Raw genomic sequence first — 25568 nt, 5'->3', positions numbered from 1 at the left:
GAGTTGTGGTGTAGTAGGTCACAGATGCGGCTTGGATCCTGCATTGCTGTGGCTGTGGTGTAGGCATGCAGCTACAGCTCTGATTCGACCCCTAGCCTGGGAGCTTCCATATGCCAAGGGTGCAACCCTAAAAAGACAAAAATTAATTAATTAATTTTTTAAAAAAGAGTTATCTTTCTTGGGACTTGTCCCCCACCCCTCAGTGGAGCTTTGACAACACCAGTTATTAGAGATGCCCCGTGTGCCACGTGATGTTCAGACCCATGGGGTGTGAGCTGACGGTCGCTGTCCTCCGTTTAATCCCAGTGTAACTGAGAAAATGTGCTCTCTGCTGTCCTTGCCGCTGGGCTTTTCACTTACGTGGTGAAGGACATCCAAGCTTGTGTTTTATGGTAAAATATACATAAAATTAACCATTTCAAGTTAAAGTACACTTCAGGGATATTAGGTACATCACATGTGCAGCCGCCACCCCCACTCCCCCACCATCCATCTCCAGATCTCAGCTCAGGTGCAGTCGGGTGCCCTTTGGGCCCTGGCAGACCTTAGCCCGTGGTGGCTTTGTTTCAGTATCGGGCCTGAGACTTCCTTCCCTAGGCGAATAGCATTAGTATGAAACCAGAACCAGGTGTCCTCGCGGCAGAGCAAAGGCAGCTCGCACCCAGATAACCTTGCTTTTGGGAATCAGGCGCCTTGCTCAGGAAGGAAGCCTGTGGCATGTGCCTGAGCCGTTGGTTGCTTAGCACACCCTAGGTCTCCTCGTCAGCTTGTGCTGCCCTGTCAGTCCAGGGATCTTCAGGTGCCTCCATTGTCTTTTTGATAAAATCCTGACCTAGTGCTGTGGTGTGGTGCCTTGGAGCCTGGAAGTGCCAGGGTTTGGATCTCAGCTAGGTTCTCGACAGGCAGCAGAGATAAGCATGGCTCGCTCAGTCAGTGTCCACTGAGGAGTGACCCTCGTGTAGTGTAAGGAGTCCTCTGGAGGGGAGGGGAGGGGAGCTGAAGAGAGAGATTCGAGGTAGGAAAGAGGCCTCCCCTATCGGTACAACCATAAGAGAGTTCACAAGTGTGTGCGCACACCTACACATGGGGGCGGGGGGTGATGCTAGAGTGAGGACTTAAATTGGGGGGTGATTCTATTTTATTGAGGGTTTATTTCTAGAACTAGAATGTTCTTTGAATCCTGGCTCTGCCACTCTCAGACAAGTTTTTTAGCCTCTCTGTGCCTCCATTTCCTCATCTGTAAAATGGGCACAATAGTGGCACCTCCTTTATCCACTTGTCAGGATTCATTGGGTTAATGTATGAAAGCAGTTAAAACAATGCCTGCACACAGCATGTGCTCCGTGAGTACCTTAGGGTCCCAATGGTTCCTGCTTCTTTAGGAAGATGATTTGGGGAAGCAGACGTAAGAGCCGTGAGTCAAGCCCAGTTTTTTCTTGGCCCCAAAGAAACCTCAGGTGTTTTCTTCAGGTTTTTGGAACCTCTTTGCTGAGGTCCCAAATAGTTGGAAGACATTAAGAATGATTCCTTTGGAGTTCCCGTTGTGGCTCAGTGGGTTAAGGACCCAACGTAGTATCTGTGAGGATACAAGTTCAATCTCTAGCCTCAGTGGGTTAAGGATCTGGTGTGGCTATGGTGTAGGCTTCAGCTGCAGTTCTGATTCAACCCCAAGCCTAGGAACTTCCATATGCCTTAGGTGCAGTGTAAAAAAAAAAAATTTTCTTACTGGTTTGTTTTGTTTGCTTTTTAGGGTTGTACCCTCGGCATATGGAGGTTCCCGGCTAGGGGTTTAATTGTGGCTACTGCTGCCGGCCTACCCCACAGCCACAGCAATGCCAGATCCGAGCCACATTCTGCAGCCTACACCAAAAGATTCCTTACTTTTTTCTTTTTTTTTTTTTTTTTTTTTGTCTTTTTAGGGCCACACCCACGGCAGGTTCCCAGGCTAGGGGTCTTATCTGAGCTACAGCTGCTGGCCTACACCAGAGCCACAGCAACTCGGAATCCGAGCCACATCTTCGACCTACACCACAGCACATGGCAAAGCCAGATCCTTAACCCACTGAGTGAGGCCAGGGATTGAACCCACAACTTCATGCTTCCTAGTCAGGTTCGTTAACCACTGAGCCACAACAGGAACCCCAGATTCCTTACGTTTGATAGGTGGTGCTTTCTAGTTTCCTAAGCACTTCCTTGTTTATTCCCACATTTAGTCTTCACACCACAACTGTGCCATAAGTGGAGATTATGCATGCAGTTCGTAGGTGGGAGGCTCCCGTGCCCTTGGCTTGGTTACCTGCTCCAGGTGCACCTAGGCTCAACATGTATGGAGGCTCAGAACCCAGGACTCCTGACCTCCCTCCTCTCCTTCCCTCCCCCGCCCCCAGCCCCATCTCTTCTCCTTGGTGGATAGAAACAACACTGCTATGAAACAGATGGTGTAGACTGTAAAGGATGGGCCTGTGGGTAGGAATCAAACAACTTTGGGTCATCCATATTTTCCCAGAGCACTCAGTGCTGAGAAGGGGAACCTAGACTCCAGACACCCATCCTGTTAGTCACGCCAGAGTCGTGGTGGTTTTTTGGGGGTGGGGTGGGGTGGTTTTTTGTCTTTTGTCTTTTTAGGCCCCCACCTGCGGCATATGGAAGTTCCTAGGCTAGGGGTCCAATCGGAGCTGCAGCTGCCGGCCTACACCACAGCCACAGCCACACAGGATCCTTAACCCACTGAGCGAGGCCAGGGGTCGAAATTGTGTCCACATGGATACTAGTCGGGTTCATTAACCACTGAGCCATGAGAGGAACTCCAGTCGGTTTTTTGACTGGGTCCCTGCCACTCCTGTGGGTGACATGGCAGATGCCCCCTGACCCAGATCTGCCCGCCCTGTTGGTCCGTTGAGAATTCTATGAGGGGGAGCTCAGGGGAGGGGGCCCTGGTATGTGAATTGCAGGTCAATACCAGCAGTTGTCACCCCTGCTGAGTTAGCTTATTTGCCTTTTCAAACTTCGGCAGATGGATAATGACCTTTTAGTGGGAAACCCAGAGCTTTGGAAAGAGCAGTCCTTTCCCTAGAATCACTAGATTTATGGAAATTACTATAATCCTTTTGATAGAAAAATGGTAGAATTTTGCAACATCTTGCCATAGGTTTGGGATGTGGCGTTGCTTAACAATTTTCGCTTCCTCATTTGTATAATCTCCCTTCCTTTCGGCCTAAACATATGACTTAATGAATCAAGAGTGGGGTATCATCATGTTCTGTTTTAAACTATCTGAAGAATAAATTCAGAGCCAAGTCATAGGGACCCTGAGATTTCCCACCACACCTCTCAACCTCCTGCCTGTTGTCCCTTCCACGTTTTCAGGGCTTCGGGGCCTGCCGTGGGATTTGTTATCTCGACACCAGGGACCAGGGCAGCCTGGCTTAGCGCCTTGCACTGTATGGGTCATGTGCACTGCCCCTGGAGAGAATTCATTCTCTTGCTTCTACTCCGTTTTTTTTTTTTTTTTTTTTTTTTTTGATGGCTTTTCCACGAGGTGTCTTGGGAGCCATGCAGGCTTCCCGACAGCCACAGTTTCCCTAGGACTGCTGATTGCAAGGTCATGCTGGCCGTGACCCTGGCCAGCTTGGCGGAGCTCAGTGGCCTTGCCGACGGGCTGAGTCACACTGCCGCACCCTCCTCCCTTCTGAATTTTCTGACAGCCGTGTGACTCTCACAGGGGACTAGCAGTGGCTCTTGAGAAATCTTTGCACAAGAGGCTTTACATTTTTCTTTTAAGATTCTGAGATGGTTTTCCTCAAAGTGGGCCCTTTTCTTTTTACTCACATCTCAAGGACAAGATACTCATTTTTGCTCCTCCTCCTTACTTACGGTTTTTTCTTCAAGTTACGGTGTGCTGATGTTAATTAACCTAAATAGATATGGAAATGTTCCTTAATTACCTAGACCTGGCACAGTTCCTTAGGCAGATAAGCAAACATAGTGCCTTAGTAGTCGCAAACCCCGAACTATCTTGCTTTCTATTTCCTGCACTGATTCTTAGTGACTCTTACATGAAACTGTAGCTTCCTCTTCTTAACAAATAAACTAGCAGGAAGTAGAAATCATGTAAATAAGGAATTTCTACCTCCTTCACTGACTGACCTGACAGATCCATTTTGGGCTTTGGGTCTACTTGAATTAATATTTTTCAAAATATTAAGCTACCCATTGCCCCTTACTGCTACTTTGCTTTGCAGGTAACATTGTGAGCATCTGGAAATGGTGCTTGAGCGGGTGCCTTTGAAGACACTAATGACCCAAATTTTGTGTTGACTTTTGTAGGTATTTTCACAGTCCTGTGTTTGGTATGGAGAGTGTGGAATCGCATCTGGAGATAAGAGGTACAATTGCAGATACTCTGGGCCACCAAAACCACTGCCAGAGGACGGCTATGACCTAGTGCAGGTGAGTTCATTGTCCTGGGCATTGAACACACAATGCTCATCAGATATCCTCGAAGTTATACTTAAATAGTATCATAGAACGGGGGCAGAGATGAAATGAGTAGGCTTCTCTTATCCCAAAGTCTTTGTCTATAGCTCCGAGAAGATAACATAACTCCAGAGGCTTAATTTTTCTGGGATTGCCTACACCTCGGTCATTAAGTTTCTCAATAGCAGGTTACTATTTAGGGGCTGCTTTTGGTGCCTCAAATGTTACTCTCTGCAGCTTCTTCAAAGTACATTCAAAGTTAGCTCTTTCTGTTCCTCGATTTGAGGACCTGGATGGACGAGGCTGCTAAGTGGCTATGAGTCCTTCATCCTCCATTCACGTTAGGGATTCCTCTGTTTTCCACCAAGAGCCTGTGAACTGTGGCTGCTGCCAGGAATCTGTTTCCTGTTGTCTTACCATCTCTAATACACAGAGATATTAGAAAAGAACTGGAAAATTTAGGTTAAAAGACTGGTGTTGGAGGCGGAAGCAATTTAAAATCCAGTCGAGGCAGTAGCGAGGTCTCCTGGATGGACTTGTTCCTTTCATCAGAATTATCAGAGGCATTCGACTTTCCCTGGAGTGACTCACAGATAGGGTAAATAGCATTCTGGAGAAACTTGACCAGAAAAACCTAAAAAGAACTAAAAGGGTTACCAGGGGAAGAGCGTGAGCTTTCCAATTAGAAGAAAATTTGACATGTCTCTACCTGCTCTCCTTTCGTGAATCCCTAGTTATTAACTGTAAATGTGATAGCCTTTTAAAAGAATTCTGCAAGACCTTTGCAAACAGGTGTCTCACCCTCGTGTACCTAGAGAGGAAGATATGAATAAAACGATCTTACCTCACTGAGCCTTGTCTGTCCTTATTTAACCGAGCTTCTCACCCAAAAGGAACTCTGTCCGGGCTTCTTCTTCGGCAATGTCAGTCTTTGCTGTGATGTTCAGCAGCTGCGGACCCTGAAGGACAACCTGCAGCTGCCTCTGCAGTTCCTGTCCAGGTAGGCTGAGCACCAGGCATACCAACAAGGGGGCTTTCAAAAGCTTAGTTTTTGTCTTATTTCAAGAAAGCCATCTTGTGACATCTCAGAAATAAAGAGGAACTTGAGATAAAGTAATACTTATCAGACTCGGCTCTCTTTCTAGCTACATTGAGAGTCGCTCCTTGGTTTCCCTCTGCGTCATCTTCACCCCAGAGGAGCCTGCGCTGTGCCCTGGGCCCCTTCAGACTCTGTGGGGAGAAGAGGTTCCTGATGGTCCTGCCCAGGCCTTCGACCTGAGACCCTCACCCATGCCCAACTCTGCATCACTCCCTCATCGCCCCTGCTTTGTACATGGTTCTCTCTTGCTGCAGTGACCCAGACCTCAGTCAAGCTGGCCTTTGGTGACTGCTCTTGTTCTGGCATAGTCGGCTGGTTTTGTCAACGTTGGTTTGCTGTCCAGTCTGTTCTGTGTCCAGGGCAGTGAAAAGGGTTGTGTGATAGACGTTCTCTAAGCTTACCCAGCAGTTATCAGATGTGCAAAAGAGCGGCTGGTGTGGTCTTTAGAGCAGTACATTGTAACATGCTTTTAAATAGCACATCGGCCCCCTGATAAAGGTGAATGGGAAGGACATATGCTTCTTTGTGCAGGTGTCACTGCAGATGATAAGCCACAAGTCAGTGTCCACTGAGGAAACCTTGCTCCATCCCTAAATTGTTCTCCCAGGACAACCATACAATATAATAATCAAGAAGTTAAGACTTGGAGGGGTTCCCATTGTGGCTCAGTGGGTTAAGAACCTGACTAGTATCCATGAGGATATGGGTTCAATCCCTGGCCTCACTCAATGGGCTAAGGATCTGACATTGCTGCAAGCTGTGGTGTAGGTTGCAAACTCGGCTTGGATCCCGAGTTGCTATGGCTGTGGCCAGCAGCTGCAGCTCTCATTGGACCCCTGGCCTAGGAACTTCCATATGCTGCAGGTGAGGCCCTAAAAAGAAGGAAAAAAAAAAGTTGAGACTCTGTTCAGACCAGCGTATCTTGTGGAAGGAAGTCTAGTGGGTGTTCCTGGAGCCAGATGCAAGCTGTCATTCAGCCAAAATACATTTATTTAGCACCTGCTCTGCGTGAGGCCTTATGGGTGTAAACATCAAAAAGATAACCAAGTTTTCCTCATGTTGTCAGAGGTACCAAAACTTTATTTATAATAGCAAACAGTGAGCTGCTAATATGGAATATTATGCAGCTGTCAGAATTGATGATTGTGGAGATTAAATGGAGTAACATGGAAAGAGGTTTGTAGTTTATGAAAAGTGGTAGAAAGCTGTTCCCCTGAGAGTGATTTCTGCTAGAATGGTGTGATTATCATTTCTGTTTGTCACAGTAAAGCACGGGACTCCTGAAATCCAGTCCACGTGGGGGGTCTGCACCTCCACTAGACCGGAGGCTTTGAAGGCAGGACCACACCTTCCTTGTTCTGTGTCGTGTGTAGATTGTCTGGCTTGGATGACAGTGGGGAGCAATCTTGACTGGTTGTGTTTCGAGAATGCAAGTCTGATGACGTGGTAGCTCTGATAACAGTGACCTGACAGAGAGAGAGTTCTCCTACCGCATAACGGGTCAATGTTAGGAGCTTGAACTTTGAACCTGGAGGACAGCAGACAGCTTGTGGTTCTTGTGGAAACCTGAGTGCTTCTGAAATATTTCTACAGCCAGAGAGCACCCCTGCTGCTCTTATCTTCTCAAGACACAGGGAGTCCTCTTGCATTTAGAGGGGGCCTAGAGGTTTGGGAGAGAGCCCTTCAGGAGGTTTTAAAATGAAAACTCTAGTGTGTAAATCTCATTCCCTCCCCCCTTTTTTTTCCTTCTCTATCGCAATCATCACCATGACATTCCTAAGTCCCTTTAGCTTCAAGACAAAGATGTAAATTATAAAGTGCAGAATTCAGGAAGTATTTGTCTCTTTTTGAAATTACCTCTGGTCAACATAAATATAGTAACTAGGGCCGGTTTTAAGGAGGTGTCTTTAGCAAGAGGTTTTAGGTTAGAATCGCTGGGTTTAGTATGTCCTCGTAATCCATTTGCCACTTTACAATAAATTTTACATGGTCTTTGTCTATCTTAAATCATCTTTTTGCTGGCCCTATTTGTGAGATCATACAAAATAGTTTACTTTTTCTTTAGATGTCCATCCTGTTTTTATAACCTAATGAACCTGTTTTGTGAGCTGACATGTAGCCCTCGACAAAGTCAGTTTCTGAACGTTACAGCAACTGAAGATTATGTTGATCCCGTTACAAACCAGACAAAAACAAATGTAAAAGAATTAGAGTACTATGTTGGAGAGACTTTCGCCAATGGTAAGTAAACCTTTTAGTTAACTCTCGCTCTCTTTTTTTTAATGGCCTCATGGGCACGATATGAAAGTTCCTGGGCCAGGGATTGAATCCAAGCCGTAGCTGAGACCTGTGCACAGCTAGGTCTCAGCTGCGGCAACGCCAGATCCATAATCCACCGCGCCACAGCAGGAACTCCTAGTTATTCTCTTTTCCATTTGGTATCAGGACAGTAAGTCAAGTGGTCCTTTTTTGTTGTCCTGTCAACTCTGAAAATGGCATTTTTTAGTTCCGTTGGCCATGAAGTGCAAATCGTTGCTTTGCTTATATCCTAGGACTTGAGCTATAACCGCTAAAACATTTACTCTCTAATAAGTATTCGGCTCTAAGACCTTCCTAAGTATGCGTTCCCACCTGGAAATTTCAGTATATGCAAGTTTACTTCTATCAGTTTTAGAAACCATTGGGGGAGTTCCCAGCACTAGTGAACCCCACTAGTATCCAGAGGATGCAGGTTGGATCTCTGTCCTCGATCAGTGGGTTATGGATCCAGTGTTGCTGTGAACCGTGGTGTATGTCGCAGATGTGGCTCAGATCCCACGTTGCTGTGACTGTGACGTAGGCCGGCAACTACAGCTATGATTCGACCCCTAGCCTGGGAACCTCCATATGCCACAGGAGCGGCCCTAAAAAGACAAAGAAAAAAGAAAGAAAGAAAGAAAAACTATTGGAACTCTGGTTCTGGTGGACATGAAATGCATAACTTCACGAATTATTGCAAGACTGAAGATATGGGGTGGCAGATAGAACTAGTTGGCAAAGAAGAGATTTTGACTATGAAGAAACAGATCACCATAGGAGAAAGTGAGCAAGGGTCACAGATGGGATGAGGGTACCCCAACAACTGGAAATCATAGAACAATCTGAAAAAGACCATGTCGTGTTTGTTGAAAATGACTGAGATGAAAGAATTCTGAGAGTAGATCACTAGGGAAAAAGAATGAACAGATTGGAAATAGAACCAACTGTGTCTGTTAATGAGAAATGGTCGTATATATGGACTGAAAAAATGAACAGAAGGTTAGATGCAGCTAAATAAAGAATGTGCCTAAGAACGGTCTATAAAATAAGAGAATAATTCAGCAAAGTTGTTGACTATAGGAGCAATATATAAATCTAATTGTAAAAATTAAAAATGTAGCAAAACATTTAATAGGAAAGGGGTCCCATTCACAAAGCGACAAAAAGTAAGGTACCTAGGAATAAATACCAAAAGATGTGACATAAAGGACACCCTGACTGAATGGAAATCGTTCTGTGTAGAAACAGAACCGTGCATGTGGACAGTTGATATATAGCAGGTGTGTCATTAAAAGTCATTAAGAGAAAAGGTGAGCTAATTGATAAATGGAGTAAGAAATAGAATTTTCATCTAATTCCTGGTTTTGATGATCAGAGTAAAAATATGCAGATTAAAAATCCTAATGTTGGGAATTTTTAGAAGCAAATATAATGTTTTTATGACTTTATGGTAAGAAAGGATTCTAGACGAGAGGAAAAGCAGAAACTAGAAAGGGTTTATAAAGGATTAGTGTCTAGCGCAATTGGTGCAATGCAGATTAAAACAGTGAGCTACCATTTCACACAGCAGATTGACACAGATTTAAAAATTGGTCAATCAATTCCAGGAGTTCCCGTTGTGGCGCAACAGAAGCGAATCTGTCTAGGAACCATGAGGTTGCGGGTTCGATCCTTGGCCTTGCTCAGTGGGTTAAGGATCCGGTGTTGCCGTGAGCTGTGATGTAGGTCATAGATGCAGCTCAGATCCTACATTGCTGTGGCTGTGGAGGAAGCCTGGCTGTGCCAGAGGCCGGCAGCTGTAGCTCCAACTGGACCCCTAGCTTGGGAACCTCCATATGCCATGGGTGCGGCCCTAAAAAGCAACAACAACAAAAAATTTTTAATTTAAAAAATACAAATAAAAGTAAAAATTGGTCAATTCCAAATCGGTGAGGCTGTGGAGTAGTAGGTGTACTAATACTACCCTGCTGGTAACCATGACTTGGTTCATACTTGAAAACTATTTGAAAAAGTTTTGCAATACCTGGTAAACTTACAGATAAAATATACCCTAAACGCAGAAATTCCACTTATAGGTGCCTACCTTAGAGAAACTCTTAATGCATATAAGGAGGGAAAACCATATAAAAATATTTTTGTAGCATTTTCGTGATCATGAAAAAATGGAGATATCAAGGGAATGAGAAGACAAGCATAGACAGGGAGATACAATTTGCAAAGGACTCAAAGGACTCTTACCCAAAATATGAAGAACCCTTACATCTCAGCAGTGAGAAAGTGAACAGTCTGAAAAATGGACAGAAAAGAGACCTGAACAGACACCTTACCAAAGAAGATATATGAATAGCAAATAAGCATGTGAAAAGATATTCAACATCATATATTATTAGGGAATTCCAAATGAGAACAACAGTGAGATATCACTACACCTATTGGAGAGGTCAGTGTTTTGGCCATTCTAAATGTGGATACTTGCTACGACATGGATGGACCTTGAAAACATCATGCTAAATGGTAGAAGCCAGTCGTAAAAGACTATTATATGTATTATATGATTCCATTTATATGAAATGTCCAAAATAGGCAAATCTATAGAGAGAGAAGTAGATTAATGGTTGCTTAGAGCTTGAAGGGATGGGGAGATAAGGGAGCATTAGTTAAAGGGTACTGGATTTTTGGTTTTTTATTTTTTGTTTTTGCCACACCTGAGGCTCATAGAGCTTCCCAGGCCAGGGGTCAGATTTGAGCCACAGCTGCAAACTATGCCACAGCTGTGGCAGTGCCTGATCCTTAACCCACTGTGCGACAGTGGGAATTCCCTAGGGTTTTTTTTCTTCCCTTTTAGGTCCACACCTGTGGCACATGGAAGTTCCCAGGCTAGGGGTAGAATCAGAGCTGCAGCTGCCAACCTGCACCACAGCGATGCCAGATCTGAGCCATATCTGCAATCTATGCCTCAGCTTGCGGCAGCACCAGATCCTTAACCTACTGAGTGAGGGCTAGTGATTGAACGTGCATCCTTGTAGATACTAGTTGGGTTCTTAACGCACTTAGTCACACTGGAAACTCCTGGATTTTTTTTTAAGGTGATGAAAATATTTTAAAGTCAACTGTGGTGATGGTTACACATATCTGTAAATATGCTAAAACCTATTAATTATAACTTTAAATCGGTGAATTGTGCAGTATGTGAATTATCTCAGTAAAGCTATTTTTTAAAAAAAGAAATCAATACCTAAATATAGTTCAGAAAAACTATAAAATTCCAAAGATAAATATCTTTAAGGCAAGTAGAGAAAAAAATACAGATCACTTTGAAAGAGTGACAATTGGATATTTTCTAACAGCAATTAATGGAGGCTCAGAGGCACTTGAATGATCACAGTTCTAAGGAAACTATTGCTTTAGTTAAACCATCTTCCAAGAGTAAAGGTAAAACGCAATGAATTTATAAGTATCCTCTTAAAGTTTAGGCGAAGAAGCACCTGGGAACTTTCTAACAAGCAGGGACTGGTAATTGAATGTTAATATAGGACCCATTACTACTACTTCCTTTTGTGCAAAATGTCATTGACCTTCTTATTTCATGTGTTGTCTTTGTATGTGATAAAACCAAAAAGAGTAGCATTGGTTTGATTCACACATGACCTCTCTCCTAAAACCAGTTTTTAATCCTGTAAGTTCCATAATTCTCCATGTATAGAGTTTCCGAACCAGCTTCATTGACTGAAGAGGCCCTGGGGTTCTCAGCTTCTCCTTCTGCAGCCTTTCGTGTGGCCCTGTGTACACTGTGGGTAATGCCTCTGCAGGCTACATGGGGAGCAGAGCCTTTCCTGTCTTTGAATTTTAAGTCGCTTGGAATCTGGCCTAGCATGTTACCTGCAGGATGATAAGCCAGTTTCACAGGTGATCACCCTTCCTACCCTTAGTGTCTACTGTCCGTGGCTCCCGATGGCAGTGTGTCTGCATGGCCAAGTTCACGTGGGAGGAGGCTTCTATAAGATCTCGCCCAGTGAATTAAAGCAGCGCGACCTTTCAGTCTTTCTCCCTTTCTCCTCTCCAGCCATGTACAATGCCTGCAGGGATGTGGAGGCCCCCTCGAGTAATGAAAAAGCACTGGGGCTGCTGTGTGGGAGGGAAGCCCAAGCCTGCAACGCCACCAACTGGATCGAGTACATGTTCAACAAGGACAATGGCCAGGCACCATTCACCATCACACCCATCTTTTCAGGTAGGGATAAAGATTCCCAGGGTTGCTGTGTTTTATTTATGATTTTTTTTAAAGCCCAGGAACCTTAAATTACAATAGGGTGATAAATTCAAATAAACTAGGTCCTAGAGTTTCCTCTACTGAGAGAGGTAAGTAGAGCATTTATCTGTCTGGTTAATTTAAGGGCTGGCCTGGAGGAGGAAGAACTGCCTTTAGGTGTTGCTACAGAATTGAAAGAATAAGCTGGGTTTTTTAGTTTGAGGTTTTTTTTTTTTTTTTAAAAAGGCCTTTCAGAAGTTCTGCAATAGTATTAGACTAGCCCCTTATCTAGAGATAAAACTTGATCAAAGGTTTACCTTGGAATGTGAGACTTGGATCTCAGTGACAAACCCTGTGCCCAAAGTTATTGAAGTAACTGAAAATTTTACAGTACTAAGCAGCAAAATGTATCTCGATCACCCACAAACGTCTGGTCCTTTTTATTCTTCTGGTTGTGTTCTTTATTTCAGTCTGTTTATCACTGGGTTTAAATATATATATTTTTTTTGCTGCACTTGTGGGATGCGGAGGTTCCTGGGCCAAGGATTGAACCCATGCCACAGCAGTGACACACCAAATCCTTAACCACTAGGCCACTTGTAGTGTTTTTTTCCAATGGATTTTCTTACTCAGCACAATCCTCCCTGCAGATCTTCCCACCCACGGGATGGAGCCCATGAACAATGCCACCAAGGGCTGTGATGAGTCCGTGGATGAGGTCACGGGGCCGTGCAGCTGCCAGGACTGCTCCATTGTCTGTGGCCCCAAACCCCAGCCCCCGCCACCTCCTGTTCCCTGGAGAATCCTGGGCCTGGACGCCATGTATGTCATCATGTGGAGCAGCTACATGGCCTTCCTGATCGTGTTTTTTGGAGCATTTTTTGCTGTGTGGTGCTACAGGTAATCCATTTGTTTTTCGTCCAGGGCAAGAATAAAATTACCCAAGTGGCACTTCTGGCTTTCACTTGGCCGGCTTCGATTCATTAGAATAGGAAGCAAATGTCTGCATTAGTACCACCTGAATTTCCTATATCCTACAACTGGTCTACAACCAAAAGCCTATTAGATATCGAAACATTTGAAGTCAGTTTCATTCTCTTGTTTAGAATGGCATGTGATTTAAAGCATCCATTCTTTAGCAGAAAGTTTTGTGAGCTGAATCTGATTCAAATCTATTTAAATGCATTACTATAGGAGTTCCCATCGTGGTGCAGCGAAAACAAATCCGAGTAGGAACCGTGAGGTTGTGGGTTTGACCCCTGGCCTCAATCAGTGGGTTAAGGATCCGGCATTGCTGTGAGCTGTACTGTAGGTCACAGAAGCAGCTCGGATCTAGTGTAGCTGTGGTGTAGGATGGCAGCCATAGCTCTGATTGGACCCCTAGCCTGGGAATCTCCATATGCCTTGGGTGCGGCCCTAAAAAATAATAATAATAAAATAAATAAAAATAAACACATTACTATTGTCCTTTTTAGATATTAACATCTTGGTGTAGGACAGCACATTTTAAAAAATCTTTTTATTTGGAAATAACTTTAGACTTACCAAAGAGGTACAGAAATAGTAGAGTTTATTTCTATCCTCTCCAACTTCCTCTAATGTCATATAAATCACATCACCCCTAGTATATAATATAATCAAAACCATGAAAATACCATTGGCAGACTATTATTGGCTAAACCACAGTCCTTTCTTCAAGTTTTACCAGTTTCTCCTCTAACACCCTTTTTCTCTTCCAGGACCCATGGCACATTCACTTTTTGTTTTCTTCTCCTCCAGTCTGTGAGAGTTTCTCATCTTTCTTTCATGGCCTTCACCCTTTTGATGAGTACTGGCCAGTTATTTTATAGAATGTGCCCCGCTTTGGCTTTATCTGCTATTTTCTCAAGATCATGTCAGAGGATATATGAGGTCATTTTGTCTCATCACTGGTGATTTAACCCAAATTGCCTCATTATGAAGGTGTCTGCTGGCTTCCCCACTGTGCAGTTACTATGTCTCCCTTTAGAGTTGATAAAGACCTAAAGGGGAGAAAAAAAAAAAGACAAAAGGGAGTGCCCGTCATGGCGCAGTGGTTAACGAATCCGATTAGGAACCATGAGGTTGTGGGTTTGATCCCTGGCCTTGCTCAGTGGGTTAAGGATCTGGTGTTGCCGTGAGCTGTGGTGTAGGTCGCAGATGCAGCTCGGATCTGGCATTGCTGTGGCTGTGGTATAGGCTGGCGGCTACAGCTCCGATTAGACCCCTAGCCTGGGAACCTCCATATGCCGTGGGTGCAGCCCTAGAAAAGACAAAAAAGAAAAAAAGGAAGACATGTTGAAACTATGCTGATACCTCATTTCTCCTCAAACTGTCACCCACTGATTTTAGCTTTCATCTGAGGATCTTGTCTGCAACATGTACTCTTGTTGCCTTTGCTTCATTGTGATTTTGTATTTCTCTCATTCCTTCTCCATTTACTAATTAGATCTACCCTGTGCAGAGTTATTCCTTCTCCCCTACTTATTTTTTTCAGTTATGTTTATATCACAGATTTTTTTTTTTCTTTAATTCTATGGACTCTGTCTCATACCATTGTTTTATCTTGCTGCTCAAATTTTCCCAATTTTGACCACTGGGAGCACCTTCTGGTGGCTCTGTGTTTGTTTAAGCACGCCTCTACCTTTCTCAATCTTGTTCTTATTTTCTGGAATCACAAGGTGTTCTAGGCTCATATGGTATTTGCCCTCCCCCAGCCCTAGAGGCAGCCTCTTCTGCAAGGAGCCCTTGTTCCTTTCCTGGAGAGTGCTGTTTAGAAACCAAGATCTCGGACTTCCCATCATGATTCAGTAGTTAACAAATCTGACTAGGAACCATGAGGTTGCAGGTTCGATCCCTGGCCTTGCTCAGTGGTTTAAGTATCCGGCATTGCCGTGAACTGTGGTGTAGGTCACAGACGCGGCTCGGATCCCACGTTGCCGTGGCTCTGGTGTAGGCTGGCGGCTACAGTTCTGATTCGACCCCTAGCCTGGGAACCTCCATATGCTGCAGGAGCAGCCCTAGGAAAGGCAAAAAGAAAAAAGAAAAAAGAAACCAAGATCTTGACACTAGGTGTGCTCATAGCTCCTACAATTAGTGTTCACTGTGTTTTTAAGGGACCTAAAACTTTAAATGAGAGCTACAAGGTGAAATTATCCTGTTAATTTGGTTTTTTTTAATACCCTCTTCAGTTCTCCCCTGAGACTGGTGAGCAGAGAGACCCAGAACAAGGGGACTTAAGGGGAGGAAGGGCACAGGATGAGGAAGTAAGCTTTTAAGTGTTGTGGGAATGTCAGAATAGCCTCATGAAGCTGAGATCCACTGACACAACTTACATGCTTTTATTTTTCAGAAAACGGTATTTTGTCTCTGAGTACACCCCCATTGATGGCAATATAGCTTTCTCTGTAAACTCCAGTGACAAAGGTAGGCACGTTTGTGCTTAAACAAAAGGGGTTGGGACCGCGGCATGTTCGTGCGCCTGTTCTGGGAGAGGCACTGAGCTGGAGCTGAGGACAGGGCTGTGGTTGAGACAGGGTCCCTGCCTTTGTGGCACTAACAACAGTCAGGGCAGGTCAGAACTGTGTCATTAATAGCAACAGTAGAATAGCCGTGGCCTGGGATCAGAGCTGTGGAGGTGATAACTGGGCAGGCTGAGAGCAGGAGCAGCACCTTTCCTGCTGTTCCTCGGGGCACAGGACATTTGACAGCTTTGCTTTTCCCAGGCTTGTGTGTGTGGGCGCCCTAAGTTCCTCCAGGGGTTGGGATGGCAGGCCCTGTGGGCTGCGAGGAGGGCTGCTTCCAGCGCCGATGGCTGGGTAACTGAGCCTGGCAGGGGATTGCCTGGTCCGCTTACCTGTGTGCCCTGCCAGGGTGTAATTCCCACCACGCTACGCGCACGCAGTCACAGCTAACGCTCTCCCTGTTCGATTTTCAGGAATGGCTTGGCTTTTAACCTCCACCCTCCCTCTCCTACTCTTCCAGGGCAGGCTTTCTGCTGCGACCCTCTGGGCGCCGCATTCGAGCGCGGTCTGCGGCGGCTCTTTGCCCAGTGGGGCGCATTCTGCGTCCGGCACCCCGGCTGCGTCGTGTTCTTCTCCTTGGCCTTCATCGTCGCGTGTTCCTCAGGCCTGGTGTTTATCCGGGTCACGACTGACCCGGTCGACCTCTGGTCTGCCCCAGGCAGCCAGGCACGCCGGGAAAAGGAGTACTTTGACACGCACTTCGGGCCCTTCTTCCGCACGGAGCAGCTTATCATCCGGGCCACGAACAACCAGTCACACATCTACCACCCTTACCCCGCGGGAGCCGACGTGCCCTTCGGGCCTCCGCTCAGCAGAGACATTTTACACCAAGTAAGCTGCTCTTTGCAGAGATCGATTTAGGGGGACCTGGCGCTTTGCCAGCTTTTGACCAGTTCGTTTGACGGGAGTTGGGGGATGAATGTGGTAATATATCTCGTAAACCTTGATGATAAAAGTAAAGGCACTTTTCGCGGAGTCTTTAAAAAAGTAAGTAAGAGATGTGTTTCTCTTTTGAAACAGTGTATGTGTAGTTCACCTTAGGAACTTAGGAATTTTTTTTCCTTTGGTAATTGAAAAGTAACACACCAGGACCCAAAAGGATGAAGCCTCTTATGCCGTCCTGGGGACATAGGCAGGAGCTACTGGCAGATTCCACCTGCAGAATGGATTCATCATTGCCTGAATGTGGGATTCCCCCCCGCATTTGGCAAGAGATGCACTTGGGAAAAGATCCAGGCCATTCTCTTACACAGGCCTTCAAGCCTGACCTTCTCGCTTAACACACTTGCCCTGGAGAACTGTCTGTAGAGAGACTGCATCCCACTTTTTTCTTTTTCTTTTTTTTTTAATCCATGCCCATGACATGTGAAAGTTCCCTGGGCCAGGGATCAAACCCAAGTCACCGTAGTGATAATACCAGACCCTTAACCCGTGACTTCACAAGGGAACTCTGTATCCTACTTATTTTTTAATGAACAGTTGCATGGTTTCCCTGCGTGGTTTTCCTTTAAACATTGGTCTTTGCCTACAGAAGGTCTAATGCCTTGAAAGAACATGAGAATGTTCCCAAAACTTTCATAGACTCTTTTTGCCACCCAGTGATTATCTGTTGCTTTTTCCCAGCTTGTTGCAAAGGTGCAACTATTGTAATTTACATCCTGGAGTGTCTTCTCTCTTAGAACATATCAGCATCTGCATAAATAATCCTAGTATGGAGCAAGGTGGTATTTGTTAGGGAGGGGGGTGTCAGGGAAACCAAGCAGAATTCCCCAGGCTCCCCTCTGTGTCCTGGTGGTCACCGCTGGAGAAGAGGGATGGGGGGATGTTCGTGAGTCCTGCACCCAGACATGGTCTGGACGCTGTGTCCCCTCCCCATCTCCCTGGGTGCCTCTGAGTGGGGTCTTCATCCCAGTTTGCTGTTCCCTATGAGTGGGTCCTCGCTGTCTTCTGATACTTCACTGTAGTTCGTCTTAGTCTCCTTTCCTGTTTAGGAAGGGTTGTCCCCTGACTTTTCATCTTCTGAGCCCTCGGGGCAGTAATGGTTAGTCCAAATCTGAGAGAAATTTGATGTATTTCTGGGTTGGTTGATTTCGAAAATCGTCTTCCAGGTTCTTGATTTACAAACAGCAATCGAAAACATCACTGCATCCTACAACAACGAGACGGTGACGCTTCAGGACATCTGCTTGGCCCCTCTCTCACCATATAACAAGAACTGCACCATCCTGAGTGTGTTAAATTACTTCCAGAACAGCCATTCCGTGCTGGACCACCAAGTAGGGGACTTCTTCTTTGTGTATGCGGATTACCACACACACTTCCTGTACTGCGTACGGTATGTGGCAGAGACAGCCTTCCCTTCATCCCGCTGATATCCGAGCACATGCTGTGACCATGCGCCCTTGTAGGTGCTAGAGCCCCAGCAGGGACAAAGAATGGAACCCTCCCAGCGAAGCCTGCATCCTGATGGAGGGAGGCAGACGGTGGACAGTGGTTCTTGTCCTAGAGGCAATGCCACAGGGAAATGAAATGAAAGCTGGGCGATAACCTTTGGTTGCATCTACGACACAACTCCGGTGTTTCTGAGCTGGTGTCATAGAGCAAACATAGAAGCCGGTAATGCCTTTGCTTTCCAATATAAATTGACATCTCCATACCGAGTTTTTTAAATGTACAGCATCCCCTCGAGGGGTGAGGGCCAAATCAGAGTGCAGTTTGGATCAGAGTGCTCAGAAGCTGAGTCCTGTCAGCTGGCCAGGCAGGGAGCATGTGTGTGGTTTGAATTAACCACAGAGAAGCCATGCTTGGCGGCCTGTGGGCTGATGGTTAGGCGTGTCTGAAGGCAGGAGGTGTGGCTTGGTCTCTGCTCTCCCTCCCTCAGTGCCCTGCTGCTTGGCCTAACCTGATCTTACCCGGACACAGTTGTTCAGCCAGTCGGACAGCCACTGGGGCTGTTTCAGCATTATGGGAGCAGAGGAATTATTGCTTATTACTTGAGCATGCTGCTCAGTCAGCCACCTCTCAACAGCCAAGTGTACCGCTCAGTTAACCACGTCTCAACAGCCAAGCCCTCTGAACACTGGCCTGGTTTGGGGACTTGAGGTTCTGTTTGGTTTTGGTCCTGAAACATGACGTCTGAGGGACCACACCACATCCTGGGTCTAGAGCACGGTCCTCTTCCGGTGTTGGGCTGTGTTTACTCTTCCAGGGAGGTCACCTCTATAAGCACGAGTCCGTGAAACAGGTGTAGCCCGTGTACCCCAAACCAGCCTTCTCTGAGAGGCAGCCATGGTCAGTCGAAAAAAAAGTTTTTAGTATTATTTAACTTTATTTAAGAAGAAGCGTTATTTTACTTTCTCTTATTGTATAAAATAAAAGTCAAAACTTTGGGAGTTCCCACAATGGGTTAAGAATCCCACTGAAGCAGCTCAGGTCTCTGGAGAGGTCCAGGTTCAATCCCCGGCCCGGAACAGTGGGTTAAAGGATCTGGCAATGCTGCAGCTGTGGCTCAGATTCAATCCCCAGCCCAGAAGCTTCCATATATCACGGGTGTAGCCACTTAAAAAAAAAAAAAAAAATCAATCTGGAGTTCCCATCGTGGCTCAGTGGTTAACAAATTCAACTAGGAACCATGAGGTTGCGGGTTTGATCCCTGGTCTTGCTCAGTGGGTTAAGGATCCAGCATTGCCAAGAGCTGTGGTGTAGTTTGCAGACGCGGCTCAGATCCTGAGTTGCTATGGCTCTGGTGTAGCCTGGTGGCTACAGCTCCGATTAGACCCCTAGCCTGGGAACTTCCATATGCCATGGGTGCAGCCCTAAAAAAGACAAAAGACCAAAAAAAAAAAAAAAAAAAAAAAATCAAAATTTTGGCAATGAGGGTCACATGAAACTGGTGTTTTCCCGCAGGGAGCATGATTCACGAAGGTGTGGATTGCAGGCTGTGAGCACCACCTCACCCTAGCAGCAGGGATCTGTGTGGTCGGTGCTCACACTTGTGCATTTTCAGCTCTCACCTCCCCCCTCACTGTCCAACCTTCCCTGGGCTTTCTCCTGGAGGTGGTCCTGCAGGGGCCCCGCCGGCTCAGAGCCCAGCACAGACCTCCTGCCTTGTATAAAGGCACTGACACCTACCAGTCACAGGATCCCTGGGTTCTTCCTCATGGGACTCTTAAGGATTTTAACCTCAGGATGAGCTCTCAAGCCCTGATGTGGTGGCAGAGCCCCGTGGCGGGGGTGGGGGGTGGTTGTTGACGGCCCTTGGCTTCTGGCCACAGCCCTGCAGCCTGTCCACCCTGAGCCATGACCTGGCCTCCAAGGCCTGATTCCCTCCCTTGGCTTGAGGGGCTGTGGTTCGGAATATGTGCGAGGACCTTCATGAGTGCCCAGAGAGTCAGCTGTCTGTGTAAAACAGCTCACAGCCTCCCTCTTCCCCAGATCTAATCCTTCCCCAGTGCCTGAGGATAAAAATTTAAACTGCCTGGCATGGCCCTTAACCCTTTTTTCATGGCTTCTTCACCCTTCCTGGCCCCGTCCCCTCCCTGGGAGGCCTCCCGCATGGCACCCTGTGCTCTAGACCCGTACGTGATGTGGTCCCTCAGATGCCGTCTGCTCTCTCCTCTCTCTTTTTATTTATTCTTATTTTTTTAATTACTCAAATGAATGTATCACATCTGTAGTTGTATAATGATTGTAACAATCCAGTTTCACAGGATTTCCATCCCATAACCCAAGCACATCCCTCCACCCCCCTCCTCTCTCCTCTCGTACCTGTTGCAGTGCTCTCTCCTCTCCTCCCGCTGTTGTGGTGCAAGGAATGCCCGCCCTTCCTCCCCCCAGGCCTCAGAGACCTGGGTCTGTCCTGCTCTCCCCTCTGTGATGACAGTGTTCCCCACGTATCAGTGGCTCCCTCCTCTGTGTATCATTCACCGGGCGGTATTGCCCACTTCATACTGTATTTACCTGCTTCTCCCTTTGTGACGCTGAGCGCCCAAAGCAAGTACCGAACTGTGTTATTCACCTGAGGTTCACCTCAGGAACCTCAGCACCCAAGTTATACTTAGAATATAATCAGGGAGTTCCCGTCGTGGCGCAGTGGTTAATGAATCCGACTAGGAACCATGAGGTTGCGGGTTCGGTCCCTGCCCTTGCTCAGTGGGTTAACGATCCGGCGTTGCCGTGAGCTGTGGTGTAGGTTGCAGACGTGGCTCGGATCCCGAGTTGCTGTGGCTCTGGCGTAGGCCGGTGGCTACAGCTCCGATTCGACCCCTAGCCTGGGAACTTCCATATGCCGCGGGAGCGACCCAAGAAATAGCAACAACAACAATAACAGACAAAAAGACAAAAGACAAAAGACAAAAAAAAAAAAAAAAAAAAAAAAAAGAATATAATCAGCCGCATTTCTGTTGTTAAACGTTTAGGTCTCTGTGATATCTTGAGGTGATTCTAATCGGGAGGTGTTTTCTAAATGCTTGGCAGGGCTCCTGCTTCCCTGAATGACACCAGTTTGCTCCATGATCCTTGTCTGGGGACGTTCGGTGGACCAGTGTTCCCGTGGCTCGTGCTAGGAGGCTACGATGGTAAGTGAGGGCAGCTTTTACTTTGTCTACTAGGTAAAGGAGTCTTGCCTCTGTCGTTAATAATCAAGTGGTAATTACAAAGATTTCATCAATTGAGCACTCTTATTAGCTCCCCAATATATTGGGTCCCAAATATAATCTCTTCTTTGGCTTTGGGCTTGGGTTTCATTCTCAATTGGAAAGAAGTGGACAGGAGTTCCTGTTGTGGCTTAGTGAGTTATGAACCTGACTAGTATCCATGAGAGTATAGGTTCAATCCCTGGCCCCACTCAGAGGGTTAAGGATCCAACATTGCTGTGAGGTGGGTGTAGGTCACAGACGTGGCTTCGATCTGGAGGATCTGGCGTGGCTGTGGCCGTGGGGTATGGTGTAGGCCAGCAGCTGTAGCTCTGATTCGATCCCTAGCCTGGGAACTTCCATATGCCGCAGGCACAACCCTAAAAAGCAAAAAAAGAAAAGAAGCGGATGGTGTTAGCCATTTTTAGGTTATTCTTTGGGAATCTGTTGACATTTCCCCAGAATAATGCCATTGTGTACATCCACATAATATGTTGCCCAGTTTCAAGGAGTTCGTGGAACCCTTGAAATTCATCAGTAGCGCCTGTAGGGAGTTGTGGACCTCAAGTTAAGAACATCTGTGATGGGGGAGAGGTAATATTTGAGACAGATGGGGGAAAACAAAGTTGATGGGTTGCTTTTTCGTTCTAAGCCAGTTGGTTAAGACTTCAAACACTTTCATGGTGGGTAGGGCAGTTGGCTTGCTCTTTGCTGGTTCCTACAGCCTCTTGGAACAGATGATACAATGAGGTAATGATTCATGTGACAACTTGGCATCGGAAGCCTAATTACAGGCAGCTCAGCAGGTTTTTCTGCAGCCTAATGAAGAGGCCATATAGTGGGAGGGGAGAAGTTGTGATCTATACTTAATTTTTACTCTGCCTTATGTATTAATAAATTTCTGATCCCGGGGGAAAAGATGGAGTCACAGCCATCAAAGGTAAATTTGGTTTCTACCTTATTCCTTCCACCAAAGTAAATTCCAGGTGGATCAAATATTAAAACATAAGAAATGACACCAGCAAAGAACCAGAAGAAAATGGAAGAGGAATTTTAAAAATAATTTTTAAATGGAAAAGGGTTTTCTAAGCAAGACACAAAATGCAGAAGCTAGAAAGAGAAACACTGATGGATTTGGCTACATGAAAATTTTAAATTCCTATGTAGAGAATGAAGTTTAAAAAGCCAAAAAACAGAAAGCTGGAGGAAAAAAAAAAATAGTGTATGTAACAGCATTTCCTTAATCCATGAAGAGCTCTTGGGGAAAAAAGAGCCCAAATGAGAAACCAGGTACCTAGCTGGCTTGTGATTTTCCGCTCGCATTTATCTACTCTTCTGCATGCTTGTTGTAACCTGCTTTTTGATGTCACCTTTTTCCTTTCTAGATCAAAACTACAACAACGCCACTGCCCTTGTGATAACCTTTCCTGTCAATAACTACTATAACGATACAGAGAAGCTCCAGAGGGCCCAGGCCTGGGAAAGCGAGTGAGTTGCCCACAGGGTCTAAACAAGCTGCTTTGTTTGTGGGAAGCTGGATGCTTCCAGAAAGCACCTAATTATTTGTTCAGCTACATTAACCAACATTAGATTTAAGTTATGTCAGTGCTTTCACTTGGTACTAGTGATTCCAAAAAAAAAAAAAAAAAAATCCTGTATTAAATAAATTTGCCTGTAAACAGTCTTTACATACACATCCCTGTGACGAGAAGTGTCCAGGTGGGAGGGTTCCTCGTGTCATTTTCTTTTCTTTTCTTTTCTTTTTTTTTTTTTTTTTTTTGCCATTTCTTGGGCCACTCCCGCAGCATGCAGAGGTTCCCAGGCTAGGGGTCTAATCAGCTGTAGCCACCGGCCTACACCAGAGCCACGGCAATGCAGGATCCGAGCCTTGTCTGTGACCCACAGCTCTAGGCATATTCGTTAACCACTGAGCCATGATGGGAACTCCCCTCGTGTCATTTTCTAACAGCAGCACCTGGGAGCAAGCTGACTGTATGTCAGTAAGGGAGGTACAGCCAAATATTATGCTGTCACCAAAGAGAACGAGGTAAATGGCTCAAGACGTATTAAATGAAAACTGCCATCAGCGTGTTTGGGCAAATATATGCCATGGGTGCTGTCCATGCCTAGAATAGCTATCAAGCCAAAGAGCCGGGAAGCGGTTAGCTGTGACATCACCTCTAGGGAATGGGAAGAAGGGGCAGAGGGAGGACAGGGGCTTTGAACAGCTTTGTTGGGATATAATCCATGTACCATACACGTTACCCATTTAACATGTACAGTTCAGTAGCTTGAAGTGTATTCATGGATATGTACAAACATTGCCACAGTCAATTTTAGAACATTTTCTTTACCCCAAAGGAAACCTGGTCACCCTCCTCTCCTCTCACCTTCCTAACGTGTAGCTTTGTACAACCACCTGTCAGCTTTCTGTGTCTGTAGATTTTCCTGTTCCAGACTTTGACATGAATGAAAACATGTATGCAGACTTTTGTGTCTGGCTTCCTTCACTTAGAATATTGTTTTCAAGGTTCATCCAAGTTGTATGTTGTTTTCAAGGTTCATCCAAGACGTAGCATGTATCAGTCCTTCATTCCTTTTTATGGCTGAAGAGCATTCCATTCCTGTGGTTATAGTGCATTTTTGTTTATCCGTTCATCGGCTGATGAACATTTCAGTTGTTTCTGCCTTTTGGCCACTATGAATTATGCTGTAGACATTCCTGTACAAGTATTTTGTGTGAACATACATTTTCATATCTCCTGGGTCATATATACCTAGGAATAGAATTGATTGGTCGTGTGGTCATTCTTTGAGGAACTGCCAGACTTTTTCCCAAAGCGACTGCACCATTTTACATTTGCTCTGAAAAACAGAAGTTTTTCATGTTGGTCAAGTCCGGGTTATCTATTTTCTCTTTCGTTGCTCATACCTTTGGTGTCATAGATAAGAAACCATTGCCTAACCCCTGACCTGGACATTTACATCTATGTGTTCTTCTGAGAGTTTTCTATTTTGGCTCTTATATTCAGGTCTTAGTTGCACTGAGTTAATTTTTGTATTTGGTGCGAGGTAAGGGTCCAGTTTCATTCGTTTGCATAGAGCTCTCCCAGTGTCCCAGACCATTGGTTGAAAAGATTCTTCTTTCCCCCGTTTGATTGACTTGCCACCTTTATTGAAAACGATATTGAACACAGATCCATGGCGTATTTTTGGACTCTTAGTTCTGATCCTTGGATCTGTATGCCTGTCCTTGTGCCAGTAACAACACCATCTTGATCCCTATTGCTTTTGTAATAAGTTTGAAGTCAGAGTGTGTGAATTGTCCTACTTTGTTCTTCTTGAAAAAAGAGAGTTTTGGCTATTCTGGGCCCCTTGCAGTTCCGTGTAAATTTTAGAATCAGCCCATCTTTCTACAAGGAAGTCAGCTGGGATTCTGATAGGGACGGCATTGAATCAGTAGATCAACTTTGAACATGTTTGTTCCATGAGCATATATCTATATTATAATATACTTCATTGATAAATCCTTTTTCAGTAAAAAAGTGAGACCATGAGCCACTTCTTAAACCTGTTCTAAACCTGTCTTAAATGGTTAAACCCAGCATGTCTGGAATTTTATAACCTGAAAGCGTTTTACCTTCCCCTCGAGTGTAGAAGACCCCAGTGAGGAACAAGGGTTAAGTGTGGCTTTTGTGTCATAGACGTTGGGAAGGAGTTCCTTACTTAGCTGTCACTTAAGTTTTAACTAAAAAAATGAAGTTCTTCTTACCCTTTTAGGTTTATAAATTTTGTGAAAAACTACAAGAATCCAAATCTGACCATTTCTTTTATGGCTGAACGAAGTATTGAAGATGAACTAAATCGTGAAAGTAACAGTGATCTCTTCACTATTCTAATCAGCTATGCCATCATGTTTTTATATATTTCCATAGCCCTGGGGCATATCAAAAGCTGTAGCAGGCTTCTGGTAAGTTTGTGTGTGTGTGTGTGTGTGTGTGAGAGAGAGAGAGAGAGAGAGAGAGAGAGAGAAATGGCAGTGCACAGTGTGATGTCATATTTTTGCCTCTGCTTAATCCTAATTCATTGTATTCAAAACTGCCCTAAATTGTCCTATTTTAATTGTATGTCGCATTTTCTGCTTCCTGCATCTATTTTCATCAGTTCCAATTTTTGTGTTCATCTTCAACTTAAAATTTATTCCACATAATCCAGTTTTTTCTGATTTGTCCACTCCCTTCACCTAAGAATGTAGGCTCATAACATACATT

General features: G+C 45.3%; 1 protein-coding gene across 1 annotated transcript in view; it reads left to right on the top strand.

Annotated features, from left to right (window-relative positions):
* Positions 1-25568, top strand: part of NPC1 (NPC intracellular cholesterol transporter 1) — a 47733-nt gene that overhangs the window by 7865 nt on the left and 14300 nt on the right. Inside the window, 11 exon segments of the mRNA NM_214322.1 lie at positions 4327-4449; positions 5370-5476; positions 7641-7816; positions 11937-12104; positions 12773-13022; positions 15493-15566; positions 16125-16495; positions 17773-17999; positions 21140-21240; positions 22683-22785; positions 25078-25267. Of these exon segments, the coding sequence (NP_999487.1) occupies positions 4327-4449; positions 5370-5476; positions 7641-7816; positions 11937-12104; positions 12773-13022; positions 15493-15566; positions 16125-16495; positions 17773-17999; positions 21140-21240; positions 22683-22785; positions 25078-25267 (1890 nt within the window).

This window comes from Sus scrofa, chromosome 6 (genome assembly GCF_054392235.1).
Source record: "Sus scrofa isolate SSC_HxYL_T2T_F1_AM1 chromosome 6, Sscrofa_HxYL_maternal_Yorkshire_Landrace_v2.0, whole genome shotgun sequence".
Lineage (NCBI taxonomy): Eukaryota > Metazoa > Chordata > Mammalia > Artiodactyla > Suidae > Sus > Sus scrofa.
Note: the sequence above shows the minus strand (reverse complement) of the source record. Positions and strands in the feature narration are given on the sequence as shown.